The sequence below is a fragment of the Carettochelys insculpta genome, chromosome 1 (genome assembly GCF_033958435.1).
Source record: "Carettochelys insculpta isolate YL-2023 chromosome 1, ASM3395843v1, whole genome shotgun sequence".
In the NCBI taxonomy this organism is placed as follows: domain Eukaryota; kingdom Metazoa; phylum Chordata; order Testudines; family Carettochelyidae; genus Carettochelys; species Carettochelys insculpta.
The window spans coordinates 365,093,275-365,113,569 of NC_134137.1; the positions used below are offsets into that span (position 1 = coordinate 365,093,275).

A 20,295-nucleotide genomic window follows, 5' to 3' on the forward strand; every position below is an offset into this window, starting at 1 on the left:
CTTAAGTGCAACACTGCGGTGTAATCACAGCATGGTGCTAGTGTATGCTGACCAGAAAATAAAGTTTTACACACTTACAATCCAAACTGGCTACAAGTTTCATAACCGGTGAAAAGGAAATGAAATTTTAGGAGTTCTTTTGTCTTTAACCATCTGAGCTGATAACTAGGCCAGGTAAAAAAAATTCTTGGTAAAAATTTGATTTTTAACAAGAAATTGCAAAGAAAATATAGATGAAAAGTGGAGGGGGAGACACAAAGAAAAAACAAATTTTATGTGTGGATGGCATCATACCTCTTAATGTGATTGTCTTTTGTGTCACTAATTTTGAGCTGGTTTTTGGGACTGGAAAAAGATAAGGTTGGGGTGAAGGTTCCCTAGACTTCAGGCCTGCTTCTTTCTCAAGGACTTGGCTGATACCAGCAAAAGTAGGAGCCATGTTTGCACTCCCCAGTCTTCAGTGAAGACCCAGCCTATACAGTACTGGGGAATGCAAAGACAGTATTAGCCATCCTGCCCACACCTGCATCTAGGGGCAGGAGGCAGTTTCATCATATCTTGTGTTGGTAAAATTCCCTCTGCCAAGGTCACGGCTCAATGATATATTCAGATATGGAATACAATAAAAAAGCATCTTTGATAACCACCCTGAGGGGATCTGAAACAGCAGACGGAAGAGCAGGGGCGGGGAGATAAGGGAATTAACAAAGTGGATGCATTCAGCGGTGATTAAATTCAAAACATCTTTGGGTAACTCATTCCAGTGCTTCACCACCTTCCCAGTGAAATAGTTTCTCCTACTATCCAACCTAGACCTCCCCTACTACAACTTGAGACCATTGCTTATTCTGTCATCTGTCACCATTGATAACAGACTGGCTCCATCTGTGGGACTCCCGTTCAGATAACTGAACGCTGACATCAAATTCCTCCCCACTCTTCTCTTTTGCAGACTAAGTAAGCCCAGTTCCCCCAGCTTCTCGTTATAAGTCATGTGTCCCAGCCTGCTAATCATTTTCTCTGCTCGACTCTAATTTTTTGCATTCCTTCTGTAGTGGGAGGCCCCAGACTGGATGCAGTACTCCAGATCTGACCTCACCAGTGCCAAATAGAAGGGAATAATCTCTCCCCTTGATCTGCTGGCAGTGCTCCAAGTCATGCAGCCTAATATGCTGTTAGCCTTCTTGGCAACAAAGGCACATGATCGACTCGTATCCAGCTTCTCATCTCCTGTAATCCCCAAGTCCTTTTCTGTAAAACTGCTGCTTAGCCAGTCAGCCCCCAAGCCTATAGCAATGCATAGGATTCTTCTGTCCTAAGTGCAGGAGTCTAAACTTGTCTTTGTTGAACCACATTCGATTTTATTGGTCTAGTTCTCCAATTTGTCTAGGTCACTCTAGACCCTATCCCTACGCTCCAGCATAATTACCTCTCCATCCAGCCGAGTGGCAGCCATGAAATTGCTGAGGGTGCAGTCTGTCCCACCATCCAGATAATTAATGAAGATGTTGAACAAAACGAGTCCCCAGCGAGATCCCAGGGCACTCTGTTTTGACATTGGCTGCCAATTAAACTTTGAGCCTTTGATCACTGTCCATTGTAACTGATGATTCAGCCATCTTTCTGTCCACCCTGTTGTCAATTTATTCAATTCATACTTCTTTAACTGAGAGATACCATATGAAAAGCTTTGCTAAAGTCAAGGTATATCATGTCCTCTGCTTTCCCTAGACCCCCAGAGCCTGTTATCTCATCAGAGAAGACAATTAAGTTGGTCAGGCATGACTTGCTCTTGATGTATCCATTGGCTGTTCCTCATCACCTTCCTCTTCTCCAAGTGTTTCAAAATGGGTTCCTGGAGGACCTGCTCCATGATTTTTCCAGGGACTGAGGTGAGGCTGACCAATCTGTAGTTCCCTGGCTTTTCGTCCCACCCTTTTTAAAAGATAGGTACTATATTTGACTTTTTCCAGTAGTACAGGGCTTCCTCCGATCACCAAGCATTTCAAAGATAATGGACAGAGGCTCTGCAATCACATCAACTAACTCTCCCCACATTCTTGGGTGCATTAGATCAAGCCCCATTGACTTGTGCATGCCCAGCTTTTCTAAATAGTACTTATCCCATTCTTCCACCACTGAAGGTTGCTCTGTTCACTGACGTGAAAAGGATAGAGAAGCCCAGCTAGAATCATAGCACCTGAGCATCATGGTCAGGAGATGATCAAATGGTCAGTAGAGATAAAGCTTGGGAAAAGTTTTACAACTCAAAACACCACCTTTGAAATGTGTGAGACTTGTAACTTCTGTCTATTACAGCAAACAGAGGAAGAGGGCTGGGGGGAAAGGTGATTGTTATTTATATTACCGTAGCATCTAGGAGCCATGGAACAAAATGATAGACAGAATCTACTAAAGTGTAAGACAAGAGATTACAAGGAAACAATATTGGTCAGCATAGACTGTGATTGCTGTACGCCAGCACCTTTGCAAATTACCTTGACAACAGTTGAGGAGGGGAACAAAAGGGTATTTGAAGGGGAAAGGCACAATTTATGCAATAGAGAGGGCATTTGTCGGGTGAAAGACTGAAGGTTTCTCCCCAGACTGGCAACAAAAGGACAGATAAAATTCAGTGTTCAATGCAAAGTGATGCACAATGGAAAATATCATCCCCAGTATACATGATACAAAATAATGGTGCTTCATATTAGCTGTTACTCCCTGAGAAAGAGATCTTGGACTCATTTGCAGTACAGTGGAAGCACTATGTGTAAGAATCCTGACTGTGTCTGTATCATTGTGAACTCATTCTCCAGCTTCAGATGACGTAAAAATTATCTCCAATCATCAATGAGAGAAACATAATGGAATAATGTGGCGCTCCTGAACTTGCATCAAGACAGTATCATAGACCTATATGTAAATAAGATTTCTGACCGTTTCATCCAGAAAGTGACACATAATGTCTTTAAACTGGGATATTAATGAAGACAGCTTGTAGGTGCTTGCAATCATTTTAAAATACTGTAATTCATGATAATGTAACTGGCTAGTTCATAAAAGCTTCATTAAAATAATAAAGGTATCAGTGATAGACACATTCAATAATTAGAAGAGGAAAGAACTACATAAATATGATTAAAATAGCCTCCTCCCAAATCTGGCAGCATCCCCTCCATCCCCCAAACAGACACCTCTCAAAAGACTCCACCACCAGAAGTCAGCACCTATGCTTTGTTTGTAAAATTGGGCTTGCAGTGGTGTGTCAAACAGTGCTTGTGGCAGCATCACCCAGAGCAGACGCTAACATGAAATCTTCTCCCTTGCCACACTGTGGCGCATCATTCGCCTGTCACTGTGAGCTAAGGGACCAGAGCACCCTGACAGAATTCTTAGCATTTGCCATTCCATTGGCAAGTTACTACTTCGGTAGATGCAGGTACAGCTCTGGAGTTGCCTGGATCCTGGGGCTTACCTGACACGTGGAGCAGCTACCGAGTAGTTACACTCAAATAAGGAAAATGGAAGAGATGCCCAACTTGCAATAACAATCTATTTTAAGCGTATTAAAGGCTTAATGGTGTCCACTTTCCTGCCTCGGGGAGGAGGGATGATCAGAGAGCATTGGATTGGCACAGAGAGAATCAGCATTACATTCCTGGGCCTGCTACAGAATTCCTTCATGCCCATGGCAAGCCTATGCTGCTGTGTCTGGTGCTGCAACTGGAGGTGCGATTGTGGCACATGTAGGCAGGCCAAAGCTAACTGGATCAAAGCTAGCTGAAGTGACACTGGCAGGGGAACTATTGCAGCATGTGCAGCAGCTGTTCAGGTATGTACCATGGGTCCTGGGAGTAGGCCATGCTACCACGTCTTCAATCACTACTAAGTGAACTTGGACACCAATAGCAGTGAAGCTGCAGCAGTGTGGACTACTGCTAGAGTCACTAGGGACTTGGGTGGGCTCAATATATCACGTGCTTCTGTGGCTTCACCACTGTTATTCAGATAAAAGCTGTCTCAGGTATGTCTATCCCTGCTGCAATCACACCTTCAATGCCTTAGCTGGCCAACTATCAGCAGCAGTCTCAGTGTAAACCACTGAGGACAGGCACCAAGGAAAGCAAACATTTCCCAGTCTGCCACTTGCAGTCCTATTTCCTTCCTCAGTAAGCAGACCTGTCGGGGAGGACACAAGTCACCACAGGCCAGCCTAATCTCCATTCCCCCTCTCAGGAGTGGGAGTCAACCCCTGGCACAAGTCTTCCCATCTGGCATGTTGGTGCTCCACAAATTCCAAGGCTAGACCTACCAATGACATGCACTGTTAGCACATCACAAGCCGCTACTTCTGCACTGAAAGCCCAGGGTCAGGCTGAAACGCCAAGATTCAGAGATTCCCTGGCCTTTTAGCATATCACACCAGCCTGTATCTATAGTAAAATCACAATATTTAATTTAAAAAAAACCCAAGGAGAAACATCTGTTAAGTGTTTAGCTGGGTGGCAATGACATGCATGCAGGGCCCAGCGTCAGTGGTGTACAGGTTGAAACTCCTTTGTCTAGCACTCCTTCATCTGGCAACATCCCTTGTCTGGCAGGTCCAGAGAGCAGCCAAAGGATCCCAGCCAGGGGAACACTGGCATCCTCCAGCTGGGAACTGGTTAGGGCATGGAGCCTTGCTGGCAGAGCCTCCTGGGACCCCTGCTGGAGTGAAGATCCCCACCTCCAGGTAGCTGGCCTGACCTCCCCTTGTCCAGCAAATCCTCTTGTCAGGGACCACTCAGGTCCCGAGGGTGCCAGATGAGGGAGGTACAACCTGTAGTAGTGAAAAAAGAAGTGAGCAAACTAATGTAACAACTTTATATTCCCCAAATGAGAGGCACAGAAACTCAATTTACCTGAGTTTATCCTTGGCAGTAGTACTGCCTAGCATCAGTGCTCAGTAAATAATGTATGCTCTAAAATGTCCCTGGTTGGAATGGGTTTGGATGGTGGGGGGTGGGGAACTCCTTTTCGTTATCTTTTGCATGTGCTGCCTTCATTCCTAGAAACTTAAGCTTGTAGGAGGTGGTGGAAAATGCTGTGTCATCATGGTCTTGTCAAATCCCAGGAGGCAAGCAGGGCAAACTGAGTCATATTTAGGAAACCCCCATAATAAACCCAGATACTGCAGGAAATGCATTTGACGAAGTGGGTCTTTGCCCAGGAAAGCTTATGCTCCAAAATATCTGTTAGTCTATAAGGTGCCACAAGACTTCTTGTTGTTCCCGAAGCTACAGACTAACACAGCTACCTCTCTGATACTTGCGGGAAATGGTGTTATGAACCAGTAGGTGGCACTTTTCCCTCAGAGCTGAATTCCTCACTCTGGTTTCAGGAGGCATTGTGCTGTGGGAGGTGTCCTCGTTTTGTAATGTTGTGTAAAACTGAGGTTCTGAGCACTTCCTATTGTGAAAGTTCTGGAAGTTTTTGTAAAATTAGGGCTATTAACCTCCTTCCGCTGGCTAAATTCCACACTGTGTAGCTTCATTCTGCCCACCTTACAATACTTCAGTTTCAGATGGATTTGGTGGTCCTTCTTGCTCTAAAGTGTTGTGTAGTGTAGTCTCCGAGAGGTGGCCATGTTAGTCTGTATCTTCCAAAAATGAAAACGCAGTCTTGTAGCACTTTAAAGACTAACCAAATAACTTATTAGATGATGACATTTTGTGGGGCAGATCCACTTCTTCAGATCAGGAAAATCCTGATAAATGGTAATTGAGACAAAGAGAATTAAACAGAGAAAAAAATGAAATAAAAACTGACAAATCAGCTACATAGGACAGAAGGAGGGGGAAGAAGTTTTCTGCAGGTGTCTGTTAAGTTAAGTGGGCTGCCTGGCATCACTACCAAACTCAAAGATGGGGAAAGTACCTTTGTAATGCATAAGGTAATTGATACCTTTGTTGAGTCCGAGGTGAAAAGTATCAAACTTGAGAAAGAGCTGCAATTCAGATGCCTCCCTTTGTAATCTGGTGCTAGTCTCTTTGTTTTAGAATGCACATTTTGAAGTTTTGGTTGCTATGAACGGCTAGATTGAAATGCTCACTAGCAAGTTTATGTGTATTCATTTTCCTAATGTCTGAGTTGTGTCCATTCATTGTTTGGCGAAGTGATTCTCCAGTCTAGCCAATATAAATAGCAGAGGGGCACTGCTGGCACATGATGGCATATATCACACTGGTGAGAGTGCAGGAATATAAGCCCCTGATCTCATGTTTGTTAAATGGCTGCTCCCCAGAGGTGGATGGATTTTAGTGGTACGTGAAGTGGTAATTCTCAGAACACTTTGGATGAAAAATATGATATATGGTAAGGTATCACAATAACACCTAGCTATTAAAGAGTTGTCATCAATAGATCTCTAAGTGCTTTACAAAGGCAGTAGTTTATCATTATCCTCACTTTACAGTTAAGGTACTAGGACACAGAGAGGGGAGATGAGTTTTAAATACTTTCATGTGCAAAACCTGCCATTAATGAAGCAGATGAAATAAATGTTTTGGCTAATTAATGCCAACGTGAATAGGATTTTTCATGAGTAGGTTGTCAGGCTGCGTCATCAATTTTGCACAACAGCATTTTTTTAAAGGCTAAATGCAAATTTTTACAAGCAAGACCTTTTGAAAGGATATGTTAACTCCTGTAGATGGCATGATAACTCTTCTGCAGCTTGGAGACTGTTTTGCAGGTTGGTGATTTTGCAGTAAAGTTTTAAGCACTGTGAAGCATTTTTGATGCCAAAGGGTTTATTAACCAACAGCACTGGGCTACAAATTCCCTTTGCTTTTGTCCAAGATTTGAGGTGCTGCTTTTCTTTTGAAAGGATGTGGATAGCTTCATAGGTGCTGGGTGAAGCTACTGATTGAGGAGGCAAACTCTCCAGCCTGTGGCCCTGTCCATGCTCCATCCCTGCTCTTACTAGTCCCCGCCCCATTCCTAGTGCCCTACACCCTCCGTACTGCCTCCCTTTTCCCCTGATCACCCATTCCAGCCAAATTCCTGAACCCAAATGTATCAAATGACATGGCTGGGAGAGTAAACACTCTACTGAAATTTCTTACTAAGAAAACAGAGCATGTTTTCAACTGCATGCCACATTGTGAATACTGGAGATGGAAAAGGTATCTAATTTAGAGCACTACATTTGGGACTAAAAATATCAGTCACAGAGTTTTAGATATATCCTGAAGTTTGTCATGGATTTATTTGCAAAAACTCTTTAGTAAAGGCAAAGGCAAGGCATTTATCCTAGTGAATACAACATTAAATCAAAACAAAACAGCAGTCATGTAGCACTTTGTGAGGTGAGCTTTGGTGGGACAGACCCACTTCTTCAGATCTATAGCCTTACCAGAACAGACTCAATATAAAAAGCACAGAGGTCCAAAAATTGTTATCAAGGTTGACAAATCAGAAAAATTATCAAGATTGGCAAATCAGATAGAGGAGCAGAGAGAGGGGTGTGTGTTTGGGGGAAGTAAATGTTAGGTCAAACATCAAAGTATGTGAAAGAGTCCTTATAATGGGTCAGGTAATTGCTGTTCCTGTTCAAACCACATGTTAATGTGTCGAATCTGAATATGAATGTTAGTTCTGACCATTCTCTCTGTAGACGGTTGTTAAAGTCTCTTTTCTCCAGAACACAAACTCTCAGGTATTTAACAGAATGGCCCACTTCATTAAAGGGCTGGCTGACAGGTGCGTGTCTTTGGAGATTTTTGATGTCTGCTCCGTGTCCATTCATTCTTTAGCAAAGAGTGTTTGCAGTTTGCCCAATGTACTCAGTGGGTGGGCATTGTTGGCACATGTTGGCATATATGATGGTAGTTGAGGAACAGGAAAATGTGCCCATGATTCTCTAACTAACATGGTTAGGTCCAGTGATGGTATCTCCAGAATAGATATGTGGACAGAGTTGGCAACTGGGCCTGTTGCAAGGATAAGTTTCAGGATCAGTATTACTGTGGTATAGCCTGTGGTTGCTAGTGAGAATCCTCTTAAGGTTAGGAGGTCATCTATAGGAGAGAACAGGCCTGTCACCTAGGGCCATCTGGGGTACTAGGGCCATCACGATTTAGGATAGGTTGTAGGTCTTTAATGATGCGTTGCAGTGGTATGCGTCGGGGGCTGTAGGTAATAATGAGTGGCGTTCTGTTATTGGCTTTTTTGGACCTATCTTGGAGTAGTTGGTTTCTGGGTATTTATCTGGCCCTGTCAATTTATTTTTTTACTTCTCCTGGTGGGTAATTCAGGTTTATGAATGTTTGGTAGAGATCTTGTAGTTTTCGGTTTCTGTCAGTAGGATCAGAGCAGATGCCAGAGCAGATGTGCCAGCAATGCCCACACACTTTGTATGCTGGGCAAACTGCAAACACTCTTCGCCAAAGAATAAATGGATAGAGCACAGACATCAAAAATCTCCAGTAGTAACAGAGAGGAAGCCGTGCTAGTCTATACACTATCAAAACAAAAAGCAGTCAAGTAGCACTTTAAAGACTAGCAAAATAGTTTATTAGGAGAGCTTTCGTGGGACAGACCCACTTCTTCAGACCTCAGGCTATGGTCCAAAGAAGTGGGTCTGTCCCACGAAAGCTCATCATCTAATAAACTATTTTGCTAGTCTTTACAGTGCTGCTGGACTGCTTTTTGTTTCAAAAATCTGCAAATACACAAACCTGTCAGCCAGCCCTTTAATGGAGTGGGCCATTCTGTTAAAGACCTGAGAGTTTGTGTTCTGGAGATAAGAGACTTTAACAACTGTCTACAGAGGGAATGTTTGGAACTTACATTCATATTCAAATTTGACACATTAACACATGGTTTGAACAGGGACAGCAATTACCTTACCCATTATAAAGACTCTTTTACATACTTTGTGGTTTTATCTAACTCCTAACTCCCCCCCCCCCACCATCCCTCTGCTCTTCTGATTTGCCAACTTTGAGAACAATTTTTGGACCTCTGTGCTTTGTATATTGAGTCTGTTCTGGTAAGGCTATGGTCTGAAGAAGTGGGTCTGTCCCACCAAAGCTCATCACCTAATAAATTATTCTGTTAGTCTTTAAAATGCTACATGACTGCTGTTTTGTTTTGATAGAATACAGAGTAATATGGCTTTCTCTCTGTTACTGTGCAACATTAAAAGTAATGGAATACATGATACAGCCCTTTTCTGTTTTACATTTTCTTCATCAACATCTAGGGATTCCCAGCCTATGAGTTGGGACCCAAACATGGGTCGCAGTTAGATTTGTTAAGGGTTGCCAACAGCTTGGAGCTGCAGGTGGCTCTTAAAGAAGCTGTTTGCAGCTCCTTAACACTGCCACACCCAGCAGCTCTCTCTGTAAGTAAAAAAACAAATCGACAGGGCCAGACGAATACCCAGAGACCAGCTACTCCAAGATCGGCCCAAAAAAGCCGAGAACAGAACACCACTGGTCATCACCTACAGCCCCCAACTCAGACCACTGCAACAAATTATTAAAGACCTACAACCTATCCTTAATCAGGATGCTACACTCCAGAAGGCCCTGGGTGACATGCCTGTTCTCTCCTACAGACAACCTCCCAACCTCATGAGGCTCCTCACTAATAGCCACAGTCTATACCCCAGGAACACCAGTCCTAGAACCTTTCCCTGCACCAATGCCCGCTGCCAGCTTTGTCCACATATCTTCTCTGGAAATACCATCACTGGACCTAACCAGGTTACTCACAGAATCACGGGCACTTTCTCATGCTCCTCTACTAACATCATATATGCCATCATGTGCCAACAATGCCCAGATGCTTTGTATATTGGACAGACTTCTAACTCCCTTAGACAAAGGGTCAACGGACACAAAACAGACATCAAAACACTCCAGATCCACAAACCAGTTAATCAACATTTTAATGGAATGGGGCATTCTGTTAATGACCTAAAGGTACGTGTGTTACTGAAGAAGAATTATTGCACCGTTCTGGAAAGAGAAGCAGACGAACTGGCTTTTATATTCAAATTTGGCACATTAACACATGGTTTAAATTGTGTTGGGAACTTTCTGAGTCACTATAGGGGCTCGTCTGCATACTTGACTCAGTCTAATTCTTGATCTTCCCCCCCACCCCACCACTCTCTGATTTGCTCACCTTGATTATCTTTTTCTGATTTGTCCTCCTTGCTTACTGTTTTTGGTTCTCTGTGTCTTAAATACTGAGTCTGTTCTGGTCTGGCTATGGTCTGAAGAAGTGGGTCTGTCCCACAAAAGCTCACCTAATAAACTATTTTGCTAGTCTTTAAAGTGCTACTTGACTGCTTTTTGTTTTGTCAGTAAAGAAGCAGTTATGCGTGACAAAGACAGCTTCTCCACCTTTGATATTTGGAGCCATCCTAGGCAAGCCACTTAATTGTCTCTTGCAATAATTTTCGTCTCCCCCACCATCCTTTTGCCCCTCCTCTTCGTTCTATATAGCTGATTTGTCAGTTTTCATTTTTTGTTTGTGTTTCCCCCCCGAGTCCCTGAGTGCGACTCACCCAGCCCCTGAGTGTGACCCCCCGCAGCCACCCCCCCCAGCCCAAGTGTGATTCCACCAGGCTCTCATTGTGACCCCATCCCACCATCCCCTGAGTGTGACCCTCCCAGCCCCCCAGCCTCTGAGCATGACTCCCCCAGCCCTTGCGTGTGACCCCTGTAGCCCGAGTGTGACCCCCAAGCCTCTCCAGCCTCTGAGTGTGACCATCACAATTCCCCCAGCCTGAGTGTGACTCCGCAGTCTCTGAGTGTGATCTCCCAGCCCCCCAAGCCCCCAAGTGTGACTCCCCCAACCCCCAGCCTCCAAGTGTGACCCACCCAGCCCCTGAGTGTGATCACCCCAGCCCCTCCAGCCTCTGAGTGTGGGGGTTAAGATGGGGGAGCAGTTTGGGGATGAGTGTCTTCCCCCACCACAACTCAGATCAAGTATAATAAAATAATAATAAACTGTAGTAAATGTAGTGTTATTATTTTATTATTATTAATGTATTTTCCCCTTTTCTATGAAATAACTTTTATGAATGTATAAACATGAGGGAGGCGCAATTTTATATTCTTACCTCAGGTGCAAAATTAGCTAGTTATGGCACTGCTTCCCTCCCCACCACTCCGTTTTTGAATTGCCTTGGGTCAGCGAGTCTCCTGAATTGTCAAAATGGGTCCCTACCTGGAAAAGGCTGGGAACCACTTTGTGCGAGGGTTTTTTAGAGACGTGATTTTATAATCTTCAGCCACAATTAAGATTCTATGGGCATAGCAACGCCCAACTGTGTGTGTCAGTAAACAGGGTGGGCACATGCCTGTTAAATGGTTTCATTACTACTACAACGGATCTCTCACAGGTTCAACGTAATGTTAATAGGTCTGGCAGCTGGAAGGGTTTTCACTTCTAAATTAACAGATCCACTTGGGGGGAAGAGTCACCAGTCTGCAAGCTGCAACAGTCTTCAGGAATGGTCAGAATAGGGGTGGGAGGAGAGGCGGGGTTGAACATTGAGACCCAGGGGAGGCAATTCCTGGTAAGTGGTAGCCACATCATGTCTTTTATAATACACTGAAACACAAATCTGAGTTGCCAAACTAGAAAAATTCTATTGTTTGACAACCAGACACAAGCAGAATCCAGGCCTGCAATAAGAGTCATTAAATTACCGTCTGCTAGACAAGCTGCTTTCCTGTATCAAGCAATCCTGGGCACAAGCACCTAGTTATATGGGCACATGGGGCCTGTGCACCACAAATATTCTGGAATATGGGCCAGGCTTCTCCAGTGTTTGGACTTATTTTCCGTCATCCCATTCATAGGATGGACAGACTGGGGCAACTGAACTGGGCCCCATGCTATGGGGGGCCCTGCGCTCCAGTGGGACGTGAGGTCCAGGGTGGTCTGTAGGGTCAGCAGGGGGCCTGGCATCAGCAGCAGTGAGCGACCCACCCCCCAGCCCACCCTACTCCATCCGTTCCTCCAATCCCCTATCCCTGCCCTGCCCCCACCACACCTCCTCCCAAGCCTCTCCCCACCCTCTTTCAAGCTTCTACCTCTTCCCTCAAATGATGCCAGAGGGCAGGCTGGGACCTGGTGACCTCCTGCTGCTGGTCCCAGGCCACTGCTATGCCCCTACACTGCCCTGGACCCCACAACCCCATGAAGTGTGCCCCCCGCAAAGAATGGGGCCTGGGGTGATAGCCCTTGTCTGTTCTCTGGAAGGGACAGTTCTGCTTGGATTTGTACTGGGCACCACCAAAAATTACACAAACCTGGCGCCACTGATCCTGGGATAATTAACCAGAGAGTCCAACTGATTTTTTTTTACTTCACTGTACTGAGCTGAATAAAATAATTGATGGGTTGTTAAATCCGTTCTCTTGTTCCATTCAGTCAGCAGCTTCACTTTGGAAAGAGTGCATGTGGCTAATTACACAAGGCTGCCAAGTTATCTTCCCTATTTTCATACTTCTTAGCTAGACATGAGACCTCTGGACAAGTTACTGTTTAAATAAAAAGGTTTGTAGCCAGTCATCATATTCCTGCACACCTGGATTATTCCTGGATTATCCTTAGTGGTAGATATGAGGATGTTACAATGAAAATTACACATGCACTTCCCATTAGTATAACAAAAGAACAAATCAGCAGCATGTGCCACAGATCACCCCACTGGAAGCTTCAATAGCTTCATTAAAATCATTCAAGTACTCCCTGGCAGATTCTGCTGGCCTTCTGTTGTTCTTACTGGAGGATCAACTGCCCCAGGACTGAATAGTAACAGAGAGGTAGCCATGTTAGTCTGTACTCCAACAAAACAAAGCAGCAGAAATGCAGCACTTTAAAGTCTAACAAAATGATTTATTCAGTGATGAGCTTTCGTGGAACAGACCCACTTCATCACATCAATCTCATTTCCAATACAGACAGACATTTATGACACAGATGAAGTGTACCAACAACTCATTGTATGCAATTTGTTTGTGCCAACTTTAATAATGCTTTTTTATCATCATCATCATCAACAACAACCATGGGCTCAGTGCCCATTGATGTCTTATGCCTCTCTCACTATTTCTTCCATCTTTCCCTGCCCAGTGTAGAGTGGCTTAGTTTCTGTAGACTAGCTCTGCACCAATCTACTATATCATCTACCCATTCTCTGTGGGGTCTGCCTCTCCTATTCAAACTGTCTAATATGCCGAATACCAGGGTCTTGATTTTTCGTTCTTCTTTCATTCTGTAGATATGCCTGAATAGCTGTAACTTCCATTGTATAATCTTCTGCAGTAGGTTCTCTTTTGGCTGTATCTTCCTATATAATTCCTCATTGGCAACCTTCTGCAACCATCCTATTCTCCAGATCTTTCTGTAACAACTCATCGTGAATGTCAATATCCTTTTCTTCAAATCGTTCGATATCACCCATGTCTCACATCTGTACAACATCAAAACAAAAAGCAGTCAAGTAGCACTTTAAAGACTAGCAAAATAGTTTATTAGGTGAGCTTTTGTGGGACAGACCCACTTCTTCAGACCATAGCCAGACCAGAACAGACTCAATATTTAAGACACAGAGAACCAAAAACAGTAAGCAAGGAGGACAAATCAGAAAAAGATAATCAAGGTGAGCAAATCAGAGAGTGGTGGGGTGGGGGGGAAGATCAAGAATTAGACTGAGTCAAGTATGCAGACGAGTGCCTATAGTGACTATCTGTACAACATGCTGCTGAATACACACATTTTTTCCAAGATGCTCAGCCTCATTCCTAAACTAATCACTTTGCTTTTCCAGATCTTATCCATCACCTTCAAACTTGCCCTTGCTTTTGCTATTCTAGTTGGTATTTCCTTCTTACATTCTAGATCATAAGTTAAGTTGTTCCCCAGATATGTGAATTTCTGTACATTCTCCAGTTTGATCCCATCTACACTGATCTTCCTGTTTCCTTATCTCCAAATACCATTGTTTTTGTTTTATCAATATTCCTAATCAGTCCATACCACTTCCCTTCCTTTTTGAGCACCTGCTTCATTCTTGCTAGCTTCTCTTCATCTTCCTTGATTATAACTATATCATCTGCGAACCTCAAGTTTTTGATTCTCATCCCATGCACAGATATCCCTTCTACCTCTTTCTTGATCTTATCTGTCTCTATCTAGGTGTGTGATGAAAATACTCGGCGATATTGGATCTCCTTGTCTCACACCTCTCATTTTAAACCAACTTCCCAACTCTCTGCAAGTTCTCACTGCTGCCTCCACATGGTCATTGATATCCTTTGACAACCATATCCATCTGTTCTCTACTCTATATGACTCCAACACCGCTCGTCACTTTCTGATCTATACTGTCAAATGCCTTCTGAAAATCGATGAAGCAATTGTAGATGTTGTTCTTTTGTTGAGCTTTCTCCGCTATCAATCTTAGTGCTAATATCTGCTGTATCTTTTCTGTCCGCCTTCCTTACCTCATTGCATTTCACTCTATATTGCTGTTCTGCCATCTTGGAAACATCCCTTCTGATCTTCAACACTCTCTTCTCTTGGACCAACTTCAGTGTCTCCTGCATCGTCCATTTCTTATTAATCTTCTCTTCTTCCACAATAGTCTGCTCAATTGCCTCTTCTGTTGCCATGGCTATCCCTTCGACTCTCTTATCTAGGTGTTTCTCCTTTTTAATTCTGGCCAGTTCGTCTTCCCACTGTGTAGCTTGAGCTAAGATCCTGTCTCTTGAGGAATGCTTCTCTTTGAGTTCTTGCATGTCCTCAACGCTTCCCATGACATCCTCTTCGACCGTATATTCTATTTTTCTCCATTCCAGCAGGGGTTGGATTCACTGGCTAGCTAAAAAGGCTACTGCCATTACAGCAACTTCCATAGTTGACAGTCTCTTTATTGGTGGTCTCTTGATTCTAAATCAGTCATTGGGTAATGAATCTGCACACAAACACCATCCTTTCCAGGTGCTCATATGATTACCCCATTTGCCTTCTGATCTGTGAGCTTATCACACCTCTGTCCTCTTCTGGACTGTCAGTCTCAGTCCTCTCATTTCCTTCATATGCTGTGGAAGGTGAATGTTGGCTTAGATGTTGAGGTCAGCCTGCTGTTCTGAATTTTTTTCTTGCCTCTTTGTTGCTGCAGCTCCCATCTGAGCCCTGGGTTTCACTCTGGCAAACTCATTGGCAGGACATCAACACCTGAATCTGGGCTTGGAGTGTTTCCAGAGTTACCTCATGTTCCATAACACTGGTTCTGCACTTCAGAGGCATTCTGCATAGCTATCTGTAGATCCTATTGTAATTAGGTTACAAAATTGCAGAGATTTCAGCTCACCTGTCCTCTTCAGGATTGCCACAATCATAGCTTTGCTGTCGGTATGTAGAGCTTCCAGTTCCTTCTACGCATGATTGCCAGAAACTCACTTGCTTCTCATTTAACTCTTGAGCACGTGTGGCTAGCTCTTCTTGGAGGTAGGAGATCTCAGCCTGCTCTTTTACATGCAGACTTTTCAGTTGCTCTTTTAGCAGCATCTTTTCCATTTTCTCACTCTCCCATTTGAAACTCCTTGGCTGTGTCTACACTAGCCAAAAACTTCAAAATGGCCATGCAAATGGCCATTTCGAAGTTTACTAACGAAGTGCTGAAATACATATTCAGCGCCTCATTAGCATGCGGGCGTCCGCAGCACTTCAAAATTGATGCAGCTCACCCAGACGGGGCTCCTTTTCGAAAGGACCCCAGCTACTTCGAAGTTCCCTTATAAGAATAATTTCGTCAATTTCGAAGTGCCGCGGCCGCCCGCATGCTAATGAGACGCTGAATATGTATTTCAGCGTTTCATTAGTAAACTTCTAAATGGCCATTTGCATGGCCATTTCGAAGTTTTTGGCTAGTGTAGACGTAGCCCTCCTGTTTCAGTTCAGTCCCCTGCTTCTGCAGGGCAAGGGTGAGCCTCACTAGCTTCTGAGCTAGAGATACTGCCTCTTCTCCCTTCTTGTAGCAAGAGGAGCAGGTCTCCAAAACTAGTAGATGTTCCACCTTCTCCTGTCTGTTTTCTAGGTGGGTGATGGCCTTCTCAAAGCCTCTGTTCAATTTGGCTCCTTCACCCATCTGCTCTTTGAAGTAGTATTTCTCTGCTTCCACCTAGGTCTTGAAACTTTATAGCTGGGTCTACACCACAGAGTTCTGTTGACAAAAGAGTCCTTCTGTCAACCAAACTAGGGTGTGTCCACACTACAAATGAATTCTGTCGAGAATCTGTTCACAGAACGCAGCAGTTTTCCCAGCAGAGTTCTGTCTTGACTGTGTGAGGCATAGCACCTCTGTCAACAAATTCTGTCAATAAAACATAGTGTAGATGCTCCGGGAGGTGGGGTGGGGTGGGGGCTCTGTCGACAGAAAGAGCTTCCAGCTCACCAGACTACTCTGTTTGTAGAGCTTCGGGTTGGCTGTCCTGTCAACAGAGGGCTAGGCAGTCTGGCCACTCTCTGTCGACACAGGGTGTTGACGGGGACCCCCTGTCAGGTGTGGACCTGTTCTGTAGACAGAAGTTCTGTCGCAAAATATCTGTTGACAATGACCTCTGTCAACAGAATTCCGTAGTGTAGACACAGCTTATGTCTGGCAGTGCTTTTGTAACAACTCCTGTGCTTTCTGTCGACAGACACCCAGCATCCACAGATGTGACAGACTTGCTTTCTGTCTGGTTTGGCCTCCCAGAGCCGCTATTCATACTGGGGGCTGGAGAGGGTTACTTACCTGTGCAAAATGTTTTTGTTGCCAAGTAGAAATGCCTTATCTCCATCAGCCAGCATGGAATAACAACCTTCCCATGTCTGCCTTGCCCTTTTCAAATCTGCTCCTACCTATTTTGCTTGTGTGCAGTCATCTCTATCAGTGCCTGGGAATGTGTCTGTAATCCTTGGATTTGTGCTTCCTGTGCTTTTAGCCTTCTTAAAGTCTTTTATCTTGAACACACACACATACACACACACAGAGAGCTGGTCTTCCTACAACTGTTGGCCCTCTATATTCATGTTTGGGATACAAAACAATTTGTACTTGAGATGGGCCAAAGCATTACTCTTCATCAACATCCCTATGGGATTCACACTCCATTTGTGGTTCCAGGCTGGAACAGGTGGTACTCATCTCTTGAATGAACATCTCCTGTTGTTGTATTTGATATTGCATGCTTTTTGCTGATTCTGGAGCCACCTGTACTTACTGCCCCTGTTTGGTGGGGTCTCAGCAGCTCAGCCCTCTTGCTGGGTCACATTGTCAAAAAGAGGTAACAGAGTCCAACTAACTACCTTCCCTCACCAGGTCTTCAGCTCTGGGGCCTAGACATTCAGCCCTTCTCTTGGGTTTTTTAAACAAACCTTGGCTCCTTTGCTAGTGACGGGTGGAAGAACATAGGCCTCCAATCCTAGCCTAAGCACCTATAAATGGCAGTTACACAGGGATTCCTTTGATTGGTTGCTGTTACTTCCTTCAGCTAATTCCCACCCAGCCCCTCTATCTTCACCCCTTATTTCAGCAGTAGAGTTTTCAGGGCCTCTTTCTCCCAGCTTAAGCAAATGCAGTCAGTTGCACTTCTGTGGCCAGAGAGCAGTGCTCTTCCTCATCTCTCTAGTCCCAGCCAGACACTGAGCAACTAAGTCAGGGGTTAACAACCTGTGGCTCCAGAGCTGCATGTGGCTTTTTAAGGACTTCTTTCTGGCTCCCAATGCTATAATTGCAAAGTAAAAAAAAAAACCCTCCTGGTTATTTGATAAAAGGTGAACTTCTAGAAGCCCAGCAATGAACAACACATATCTAAATAGCAAAAGGCATGATCTCGAAAGGTTGGATAACTCCCACTTCAATATGTGCAGTGGACTGTGGATATGATCCTGTGTCTGTGTTTTGCTCATGTTGCTAATAAAGTCTTGATTTTGAAAAGGAAAAGGAAGCTTGTGGCATTCCTGTTGTGAAGGGCAAGACACATTTTTAGAAAGAAAATTGAAATTAAACGCAAAGTAAAATTGGCATTATTAAAATAGGTATGGGAGTGAAAGTCAGGAAGATAGTGGTACACACACACACACACACACGTAAAGTGTGAAGAAATAAAGCATGTAAAAAGCTTGTGTGTGTCCTGTAGTGAACATGTATCACATTTATACATCATTGTGTGTGGGCTGTTCTTAAAATAGCAGTTAAAAGTATGGTCTGATGTTATAAATTATGGATCATCTCATATCCACATGCACTCTGGCTCTTGAATTACTGAGTTTTATACTGAATTTGAAAAAAAAATGGCTCTTCTTTCTACTTTGGTTGCTGACCCCTGTACTAAGTCCCTAAGTTCCCTTTAGCTGAGCCTGCTGAGCTCTGATTGGCTGTTTCCATATAGCGTCTCCAGGCAGGCCTGGAGGACCCATCTTTGCTGCTTCTTTCCTCAGACAGGGGTATTAGAACCACAGTACCTTGTACACTTTGTCACAGTGATGCTATCACAGTGCCAAAGATCCTCTTCAGTTAGAATATGCATGAAAAACACCTTAATGCTCTATATAATCAGTATGGAGGACCTTACATGGACTTTCAAAACAGGGTGAATTTAATCCTTCATGATCTTGTTCTCACTAGGAACTGTAATCATGTATAAACCAGTTGCTTTACCAATTGACTCACCCATGACAATGTTGATAGGTCCGCATAAGGACAGGGCAGGAATAGTCTGGGTTTACTTGGTCCTGCCTCAGCAGCTGGGGTGGACTCAATGCCCTCTTGAAGTCCCTTCCAGCCCCACATTTCAGCATCATGTCAGCTAGTTACAGATGAACCTTACTGTGACCAGGATTCTCATCCAGCAGTTAGGGTGCTAGCTTGGAGGCCCAGTGCCTGTTCTGCCACATAGATTTCCTTGGTGACTCTCTCCAAGTCATTCAGTTTTTCTGTGCCCTAGTTCTCCATCCATAAAATAGGGATAACAGCATGTACACAGCTCAGAGGTGTTGGGAGAATAAGTGCATTAGAGAGGGCAATCAGATGCCATGCTAACAGGGGCCAGGTGAGCACGTTAAATGGACAGAACACAACAACACTACATTGTCTTCCTTGACCAGGCAATAATGTCTCACCTAAACTGATTTTTCTTTTTTTTTAAATAATGGCCATAAAACATAATTAAATTTTCTAGTTGAGGTTAGCTTAACCGAACCAAGGTCAAAATGCTAATAGAGTATCATCATCTGCTATAATAAAATACTGAAGGAGAAACATCCAGAGCTGGCAGGAAGAATTCCATTTCTACATATAAAGTTGGTTTTGGCATTACTGGAAGCTAAAAAGCTGAAATAAAAGTGTGCTTATTGTTTTTAATTCTTCATTTGTTAAAATCTGTCATTTTCTGTTTTTATGAAGTGCTAATGGATTCCTGTCTTTAGCCAAGTTATTAGAATTCCTTAGGTTTGCTAGATCCTACTAGGTGGCTTATGTGTTTTATTTTCTTATTACAGTGTGTAAAGGATTTTTGGACAGATTTTACAACTCACTTAAAGAAAAACATTCTGACTTCAGTGTGGCCACCATAGAGAAAGAACTGGTTAACAGCTGCATGGACACAAAAGGAAAAGAACAACGCCTGGTACTTCTAGTCTTTTTTTTTCCGAGTTCACAATGCTTTGAAAAAATACTGATAAGGTGGTTCTTTACTAAATAATATTGATTCATAGGCACTGTCATTTAGTACTGAGCTGGAAAGCATTGGTTCAAATCCAGCTACATCAGCAGTGGCTGAACATTTATTACCAACTGCTAGCTTCCATGAAACAAGTTTGGAGGTTTCCATTTAATTTCAGGTGTATAAGGGTGCATGCTATTAAGACCCTGATCTAACACTCTTTGAACTAATGGGATCTTTCCTTTCATTACCTGGGCATTGAATGGGATCCCAAATGCACCACCACAGTTGGCACTAGTTAGTACCTTTTTGGTTAGCTATGGGGCAAGGTGGGAGACCGAACTACCCTTTCCTTCCTAGAAGTGATCCCTCCATATCAAAGCCAGAGGGCCTATGTGGGAGAGGTTTGCATGGCTGCCGTCTATGATGGACCTGTTCTGTGGATAGACAGACAACTTCTGTTTCCTGGGTTTGGGGTAGCACTAATCACAGGCCTATAGTTGGATAGGGGCTCCAACTTTTTAGGTGCTTCTCCAGGTTACTGTGCTGTGTCCTGCACAGCCTTGAGTCA

The 20,295-nt window shown here is 43.8% G+C and overlaps 1 protein-coding gene across 1 annotated transcript in view; it reads left to right on the forward strand.

Annotated features, from left to right (window-relative positions):
- CDNF (cerebral dopamine neurotrophic factor) overlaps window positions 1-20,295 on the forward strand; it is a 32,285-nt gene that overhangs the window by 3,709 nt on the left and 8,281 nt on the right. The window contains exon 2 of the mRNA XM_075017724.1: window positions 19,561-19,688. Within this exon, the coding sequence (XP_074873825.1) occupies window positions 19,561-19,688 (128 nt within the window). The remainder of the gene's footprint in view (window positions 1-19,560; window positions 19,689-20,295) is intronic.